Below are 9309 nucleotides of genomic sequence, written 5' to 3' on the forward strand. Positions count from 1 at the left end.
GATTACTGGGTTGAACACGCTAACAACAAGTGGCTAAATGATGGGCTTTATGGAACTTTATGGAACAAATCAGTCATTTATTGTCAAAATGGGATTCCTGGGAGTGCCTTCTGATGAATATCATCAAAGGTAAGTGAATATTTATAGTGTTTTTTCTAACTAATGTTGACGCCAAATGGTGGCTATTTCTTTGGCTGAATTGGGAACTGAGCGCCGTTCTCAGATTATGCTTTTCCGTAAAGTTTGTTTGAAATCTGACACAGCGGTTGCATAGAGGATAAGTCTATCTTTAATTCTGTGAATAACACTTGCATCTTTTATCAATGTTTATTATGAGTATTTCTGGGAAAATCACCGGATGTTTTGGAATCAAAACATTACTGCACGTAACGCGCCAATGTAATGTGAGATTTTTGGATATAAATATGTACATTATCGAACAAAACATACATGTATTGTGTAACATGATGTCCTATGAGTGTCATCTGATGAAGATCATCAAAGGTTAGTGATGAATTTTATCTATATTTCTGCTTTTGTGACTTCTATCTTTGGCTGGAAAAATGGCTGTGTTTTTTTTACTTGGCTATGAGCTGACATAATAGTATGTTGTGCTTTCGCTATAAATCATTTTTGAAATTGGACGCCATGGGTAGATTAACAAGATTTTTATCTTTCATTTGCTGTATTGCACTTGTTTAGAGAGGGGGTTTAACGAGGGGTGGAAACTCGGGATACTTGACAACGAGGACTCTGAGTCAGCTAATATCAACCTCTATAAGTCCGGAACAGTAATGGTACAGGGTAACCCCAAACAGTTTCAGCTGGACTTTCACCAAATTAAAGAATTAGCCCAGCAGAAGAAGCTCTCCCTTGATAAAGATTCCCCCACCCCGAGCGGGTCAGACCAGACCTATTCATTACATAACCCCATAGACGAGCAACCCCCAGCAGAGAGTCAACCTCCCAGCACAGATTACTACTCCCTCATTGAAATGAAGGATAAATTCACCCAGCTGGAGGTAAGGCAGGTGGAGCTGGAACAGCAGGTGATTACACTCCAGTCAGCACAGACCCAGACAACAGTCCAGCACAACAACACCCCCTTAACCAGACCCGGAGAGCTGGAGGTGGAGAGAGACATATCTGCACTCTGGACAGTGGTGAGACAACTACAACAGGAGAAAGAGCAGGAGCAGGAGAAGAACAGAGCACTAGAGGAGAAGATCAGACTGCTGGAGGAGAGGTTGAGGGGGATGGCGTGTGACAGAGAACAACCCACTAGAGAGGTGGTCACCCCCACAGAGAAGCCAGCAGAACAGCCCACCTCAGCACCCGACAAAAGTCTCGACACCACAGCAGAACAGTCCACACCAGACCCTGACCATAGAGTCGACATCACAGCAGAACAGACAAATGAAGAACCCCAAGCCCAGTGGCTTTCACCCCCTCTGAGCACCCCCCCTGTCAGCCACCCTGATAGCCCATCTGACAACCCCCCCACACCCACTGAGGACAAACACAAGACGCAGATTGTACTACTTTTGGACTCAAATGGGAAATATATAGAAGAAAAAAAACTTTTTCCCAAACACAGTGCGTCTAAACTCTGGTGTCCAAACACCCAGCGCGCCCTTGACCTTCTGTCTGAGGACCAACTAGGCTCACCTAGCCACATAATAATACACACAGGTACAAATGACCTGAGAGCACAGCCAGAAAGGTTGGCCACAGCACTGAAGGGAGTGATTGAAAAGGCTTCTTCTACTTTCCCCAACGCACAAGTGGTTATCTCCACCCTGCTACCACGAAAAGACTTCCACCCTGCCACAATATAGCAGGTAAACGCAAGTATTTCCCGTGACTGTGCCTCAAAACCAAATGTTTTCCTGGCCCTCCACTCCACTCTGGACTTGAACAGCCTCTATGACCAGGTCCACCTCTACAAGGCAGCAGTGCCCACCTTTGCCCGAACTCTAAAGGACATCGCTCTCAAACGTATCCCCAACACTTCACACAGGAGCAACAGATCAATAGACACCCCACCCAGACCAGCGAGACACCCTCCCAGACCTGCAGGACCCCCCCCCCCTGGACCTACACATAGAGGACCCACGCCAAGAGGAATTACACCCAGACACATCCACACCCCCACCCCAACCAATTTTTATTTATTTTATTTTACCTTTAGAACACATTCTTATTTTCAATGATGGCCTAGGCACAGTGGGTTAACTGCCTGTTCAGGGGCAGAACGACAGATTTGTACCTTGTCAGCTTGGGGATTTGAACTTGCAACCTTTCAGTTACTAGTCCAACACTCTAACCACTAGTCTACCCTGCCACCCCAATCAACACCCCCCCCACGTCAACCATGCCCATACCCCATTTAGGCCCCCTCAGATCAGACCTATGCCACTCCTGCCCACCCCATGCACCCCACCCCCTCAAAGTGGGCCTCAACATGGAAGCCACACACACGCCCAGGTAGTGAGGGGGCAAACAGTCCCAACCCCCACTCTCACACTCACCCAAGCCAATGGCATGTACCAGATGCTCAGCAGGCTCTGCTCACACTTACTGGCCTGAGGCCAAACCACTACCAACAACATTGGACACTCCATGGAACAAAATTCACTATATCATCCTGGAATATCCAAGGCTTGAGGTCATCTGCCTTTGGCCTAAAGAGCAGGAACCCGAACTTCACCAAAGAAATCGGTAATACAGACATTGTCATCCTGCAAGAAACCTGGTATAGAGGAGACGGACCCACTGGTTGCCCTCTAGGTTACAGAGAGCTGGTAGTCCCATCCACCAAACTACCAGGTGTGAAACAGGGAAGGGACTCGGGGGGGTATGCTAATTTGGTATAGAGCAGACCTAACTCACTCCATTAAATTAATCAAAACAGGAACATTCTACATTTGGCTAGAAATTCAAAAGGAAATTATCATAGACTCTAACCACTTCTGGGAAAATTGGAAAACACTAAACAAACAACAACACGAAGAATTATCTATCCAAAATGGAGATGTATGGGTAAACCACTTCTCCAATCTTTTTGGCTCTATAACAAAGAATAAAGAGCAAAAACATATACATGATCAAATACAGATCCTAGAATCAACTATTAAAGACTACCAGAACCCACTGGATTCTCCAATTACATTGAATGAGTTACAGGACAAAATAAAAACCCTCCAACCCAAAAAGGCCTGCGGTGTTGATGGTATCCTCAATGAAATGATCAAATATACAGACAACAAATTCCAATTGGCTATACTAAAACTCTTTAACATCATCCTTAGCATCTTCCCCAATATTTGGAACCAAGGACTGATCACCCCAATCCACAAAAGTGGAGACAAATTTGACCCCAATCACTACCGTGGAATATGCGTCAACAGTAACCTTGGGAAAATCCTTTGCATTATCATTAACAGCAGACTCGTACATTTCCTCAATGAAAACAATGTACTGAGCAAATGTCAAATTGGCTTTTTACCAAATTACCGTACAACAGACCATGTATTCACCCTGCACACCCTAATTGACCACCAAACAAACTAAAACAAAGCAAAGTCTTCTCATGCTTTGTTGATTTCAAAAAAGCCTTTGACTCAATTTGTCATGAGGGTCTGCTATACAAACTGATGGAAAGTGGTGTTGGGGGTAAAACATACAACATTATAAAATCCATGTACACAAACAACAAGTGTGCGGTTAAAATTAGCAAAAAACACACACATTTCTTCACACAGGGTCGTGGGGTTAGACAGGGACGCAGCTTAAGCCCCACCCTCTTCAACATATATATCAACGAATTGGCGCGGGCACTAGAAACGTCTGCAGCACCCGGCCTCACCCTGCTAGAATCCGAAGTCAAATGTCTGCTGTTTGCTGATGATCTGGTGCTTCTGTCACCAACCAAGGAGGGCCTACAGCAGCACCTAGATCTTATGCACAGATTCTGTCAGACCTGGGCCCTGACAGTAAATCTCAGTAAGACCAAAATAATGGTGTTCCAAAAAAGGTCCAGTCACCAGGACCACAAATACAAATTCCATCTAGACACTGTTGCCCTAGAGCACACAAAAAACGATATATACCTTGGCCTAAACATCAGCGCCACAGGTAACTTCCACAAAGCTGTGAACGATCTGAGAGACAAGGCAAGAAGGGCATTCTATGCCATCAAAAGGAACATAAATTTCGACATACCAATTAGGATTTGGCTAAAAATACTTGAATCAGTCATAGAGCCCATTGCCCTTTATGGTTGTGAGGTCTGGGGTCCGATCACCAACCAATACTTCACAAAATGGGACAAACATCAAATTGAGACTCTGCACGCAGAATTCTGCAAAAATATCCTCAGTGTACAACGTAGAACAACAAATAATGCATGCAGAGCAGAATTAGGCCGATACCCACTAATTATCAAAATCCAGAAAAGAGCCGTTAAATTCTATAACCACCTAAAAAGAAGCGATTCCCAAACCTTCCATAACAAAGCCATCACCTACAGAGAGATGAACCTGGAGAAGAGTCCCCTAAGCAAGCTGGTCCTGGGGCTCTGTTCACAAACACAAATACACCCTACAGAGCCCCAGGACAGCAGCACAATTAGACCCAACCAAATCATGAGAAAACAAAAAGATAATTACTTGACACATTGGAAAGAATTAACAAAAAAACAGAGCAAACGAGAATGCTATTTGGCCTTACACAGAGAGTACACAGTGGCAGAATACCTGACCACTGTGACTGACCCAAAATTAAGGAAAGCTTTGACTATGTACAGACTCAGTGAGCATAGCCTTGCTATTGAGAAAGGCCGCCGTAGGCAGACATGGCTCTCAAGAGAAGACAGGCTATGTGCTCACTGCCCACAAAATGAGGTTGAAACTGAGCTGCACTTCCTAACCTCCTGCCCAATGTATGACCATATTAGAGAGACATATTTCCCTCAGATTACACAGATCCACAAAGAATTCGAAAAACAAATCCAATTTTGATAAACTCCCATATCTACTAGATGAAATTCCACAGTGTGCCATCACAGCAGCAAGATGTGTGACCTGTTGTCACGAGAAAAGGGCAACCAGTGAAGAACAAACACCATTGTAAATACAACCCATATTTATGCTTATTTATATTATCTTGTGTCCTTTACCATTTGTACATTTTTAAAACACTGTATATATATAATATGACATTTGTAATGTCTTTATTGTTTTGAAACTTCTGTATGTGTAATGTTTACTGTTAATTCTATTGTTTATTTCACTTTATATATTCACTTTATATATTATCTACCTCACTTGCTTTGGCAATGTTAACACGTTTCCCATGCCAATAAAGCCCTTGAATTGAATTGAGAGAGGGTAGAGAGAGAGAGAGAGGGTAGAGCGAGAGAGGGTAGAGAGAGAGGGAGTGGGTAGAGAAAGAGAGAGGGTAGAGAGAGAGAGAGGGTAGAGAGAGAGAGAGTCGAGAGAGAGACAGAGAGGTCAGAGAGAGAGAGGGTAGAGAGAGAGAGCAGGTAAAGAGAGAGAGGGTAGAGAGAGAGAGGGTAGAGACAGAGGGTGTAGAGAGAGAGAGGGTGGAGAGAGGGTAGAGAGAGAGAGGCTAGGTAGAGAGAGAGGGTAGATAGAGAGAGAGGCAGTGTAGCGAGAGAGAGAGTAGGTAGAGAGAGAGAGAGGTTAGAGAGAGAGAGGGTAGAGAGAGAGGTTAGAGAGAGACGGTAGAGAGAGAGGGTAGGTAGATGAAGAGGTAGGGAGAGGGAAGAGAGAGGGTAGAGCGAGAGAGTGTAGAGAGAGAGAGGGTAGAGAGAGGGTGGAGAGAGAGAGGGTAGGTAGAGGAAGAGAGAGAGGGTAGAGAATAGAGAGGGTAGAGAGAGAGAGAGAAAGAGGGTAGAAGGAGAGAGAGAGAGGGGGGGGGGGGTAGAAAGAGGGTATAGAGAAGAGGGGGGGGCGACTTCAAATCACGTCAAAGACACACGACTCTACTCAACGGAAGTCAGTAGTATCAAATATTCTGCACTGTGAAGGTGTCATGTGCTGAGCCATTTAGTTACTTATGAAGCCTATTTACGAAGCCAATTCAGCAATCAACACGTACCTGCCTGCATTGGTGATTGCTATTCTGTAATTGGTCAACTACTAATAGGGCAATCATCCCGGTTGCTTGTTTCCTGTTTCGCAACAGCTCTTTTGCAAGCCCTTGATGATTACATCTATTGATTCCTGCTGTCCTGATACCTTTTCTCTTAATTCTCTTAAGGGATCTCGGATCTAGTCTAAAGGACTAACAATGGGTATGGCATTGGAATATTCAATCGCACACTGAATTCATCCCACTAAATACATTCCTTTCATTTCTCCATTTATTCCACCATATCGAAACAACTTACCTATGCACTCACACAAACATGCACAGAAGGGCGACTTAATAATATCACGTCTAATTGGGTGGCCTACAACATTTCCTGTACCTTCAACCAAAACGTTGGTACCACTTTTTTTCGACCACCTTTCACTTGCGCTGGATAGAGATATGTAATTTGACTTTCAATAGCTTAGTCAGTCGCATGAATTATGGGGTGCACACAGCTAACGTTGTAATGATCGGATCAAAACATGGATTTTTTTTCTATCGAGGAATGTCACATGGCCCAGAAATGATTGAATGGCCATTTTCACAAAGGAATAGACAGACTCTAGCATGTTACATTCCAAGAGCAATTGGATTCGAAAAAACAAAACGTGCCCCACTTGGGGACCCGAGGACCGAGTTTGGGAAACACTGGCCAGAAGATCAAATACCAATAGGGAGCCACTATGACGTGCTCACACGCTGACAGTACCCACGTTTAACCACTAGATGGCCTCCGTGCTCCACGGTAAACTTTTCCCCTCTCATCAGCGGGGGAAAAAGTTTACCGCACTGCAACATGGGACTTTCAAAGTCAGTTGTTCTTAGCTACATAGTGACCATTTTTGACACTTTTTGCCCTATATCATTACTATCACTCATTACTGCTAGTGTATTTTTCCGCTCTTCTACTCTAGGCATACATCTAATCACATATAGAGAGCGTTAATTGAAATGACTCAAGTCAGTTAAGAACCAACTCTTATTTACAATCACGGCCGGTGGTGATACAGCCTGGAATCGAACCACGGTCTGTAGTGACTCGAGAGCAGGGAATGCAACGTGTTCGTCTACAACATACACGGTGGGAAAGGGGCGTGTAGAAATGGAACAATCGTCCCTTTTTGACTGAAATATGGAGGTGGCTCTTAAAAGAGCCTTTAGGGGATTTTAGAGATCAGGTCAACGTTTATGCGCGCTCTCTGCGAATACGACGGGCCAGCTGGATGTCCTTGGGCATGATGGTCACCCTCTTGGCGTGGATGTCGCACAGGTTGTTGTCCTCGAACAGGCCGACCAGGTAAGCCTCGCTTGCCTCCTGCAGGGCCATCACAGCGGAACTCTGGAAGCGCAGGTCGGTCTTAAAGTCCTGGGCAATTTCTCGCACCAGGCGCTGGAAAGGCAGTTTGCGGATCATGGCCCACTGGGAACTGGAGCCCGGCACGGGATGAACGTGCCTTTGCCTTCGCCCTGGCCTTGCCTCCGGTTTTGCCTCTTCCGCTCATATTGGTAGCTTCAGTGTGTCACAGAAAGTCTGAATGAGCCGCTGGCCACCTCGAGAGCCTCGCCACAAGAGGCATCGATTGGCCACCGGACCGGTGTGGCCTTATCCAATTGGAGTGAGAGAGGGACAGACAGAAAGACAGTCAGCCCTAAGCCCGCCCCCACCCACCCGCCCGCAGGCAGCAGAGTGACAAGGGCTAGGCTACTCTGTTTCCCTCCGACTTTTGTTACTTTTTCTCGTTGGTGGGAGCGCCAAAGTGACAACTCAAATCACTGAAACATGTATCAATCAATTCGAGAGTGGCTCATAATACAAATGGCTGCTGTCCAACCCACTATAGTATGTATTCTTATTATTACCAGGATCAATCTGACATGCGAATTCTAACACATCACAACAATGTTGACTGGTGAGGGTGCTGCACTCTTGAGTGACAAATGTAAAGCCATTTAGCCACTCCAACATGTGGTGCGTAAAAGTCATTCATTTCATATCTTTTGCACCACAGGTAGGTAGGTAGGTAGGTAGGTAGGTAGGTAGGACGTACATGGAATGACATGCGCTTTTATGGAAAGAGGTGGGTGGCTCTTAAAAGAGCCCTTTGTGGTAACAACATGTGTCGAGTAGAAAGAACACTGTTTGGAATAGGTTTACTTCTTCTTGGGGGCTGCCTTCTTGGCCTTGGCTGCCTTGGGCTTGGCGGCTTTGGGCTTCGCTGCCTTGGTAGCCTTCTTGGGGCTCTTGGCCGCTTTCTTGGCCGCTGCGTCGGGCTTCTTCAACTTCTTTGGGCTCTTGGCGGCCTTTTTGGGTGTAGCGGGTTTCTTGGACTTCTTGGGGGACTTCTTTACGGCCACGGCCTTCTTGGCTGCTACCTTCTTGGGCTTCTTGGCGGCGGCAGGCTTCTTGGCGGCCACCTTCTTAGCTTCGGGGGCTGTGGCTTTCTTGGCGGGCTTCTTTGCCTCGACGGCCTTCTTGTTGAGCTTGAAGGAGCCGGAGGCACCGGTGCCCTTGGTCTGGACCAGGGTGCCCTTGGTGACGAGGCTCTTGATGGCGATCTTCGTCGTATTCGCGGAGAGCGCGCATAAACGATGACCTGATCTCCAAAATCCCCCAAAGGCTCTTTTAAGAGCCACCTCCATATTTCAGTCAAAAAGGCACAATTGTTCCATTTGTACACGCCCCTTTCCCACAGTGTTCCCTGCTCTCGAGTCCCTACAGACCGTGGTTCGATTCCAGGCTGTATCACCACCGGCCGTGATTGTAAATAAGAGTTTGTTCTTAACTGACTTGAGTCGTTTCAATAACGCTCTCTATATGTGATTAGATGTATGCCTAGAGTAGAAGAGGGGAAAAATACAGTAGCAGTAATGAGTGATAGTAATGATATAGGGCAAAAAGTGGCAAAAATGGTCACTATGTAGCTAAGAACAACTGACTTTGAAAGTCCCATGTAGCAGTGCCGCTGATGAGAGGGGAAAAGTTTTACCGTGGAGCACGGAGGCCATCTAGTGGTTAAACATGGGTACTGTCAGCGTGTGAGCACGTCATAGTGGCTCCCTATTGGTATTTGATCTTCAGGCCAGTGTTTCCCAAACTCGGTCCTCGGGTCCCCAAGTGGGGCACGTTGTGTGTTTTTTCGAATCCAATTG

At 45.9% G+C, this 9309-nt stretch overlaps 2 protein-coding genes across 2 annotated transcripts; both read right to left on the minus strand.

Annotated features, from left to right (window-relative positions):
• Positions 1 to 7289: 7289 nt before the first annotated feature.
• LOC109877024 (histone H3.3-like) lies at positions 7290 to 7573 on the minus strand. Its single transcript, XM_020469349.2, has one exon. The coding sequence runs from the start codon at positions 7571 to 7573 to the stop codon at positions 7346 to 7348; it is 228 nt and encodes a 75-aa protein (XP_020324938.1). The 3' UTR covers positions 7290 to 7345.
• A 698-nt stretch (positions 7574 to 8271) lies between these two features.
• LOC109877021 (histone H1-like) lies at positions 8272 to 8724 on the minus strand (the record flags this gene model as incomplete). The annotated part of the gene is made up of 1 exon (XM_031817071.1): positions 8272 to 8724. A coding segment is annotated over one exon (414 nt), but the record flags the coding sequence as incomplete, so codon positions are not given.
• Between the last annotated feature and the right edge of the window lie 585 nt (positions 8725 to 9309).

This window comes from Oncorhynchus kisutch, unplaced genomic scaffold (assembly GCF_002021735.2).
Source record: "Oncorhynchus kisutch isolate 150728-3 unplaced genomic scaffold, Okis_V2 scaffold928, whole genome shotgun sequence".
Classification (NCBI taxonomy): domain Eukaryota; kingdom Metazoa; phylum Chordata; class Actinopteri; order Salmoniformes; family Salmonidae; genus Oncorhynchus; species Oncorhynchus kisutch.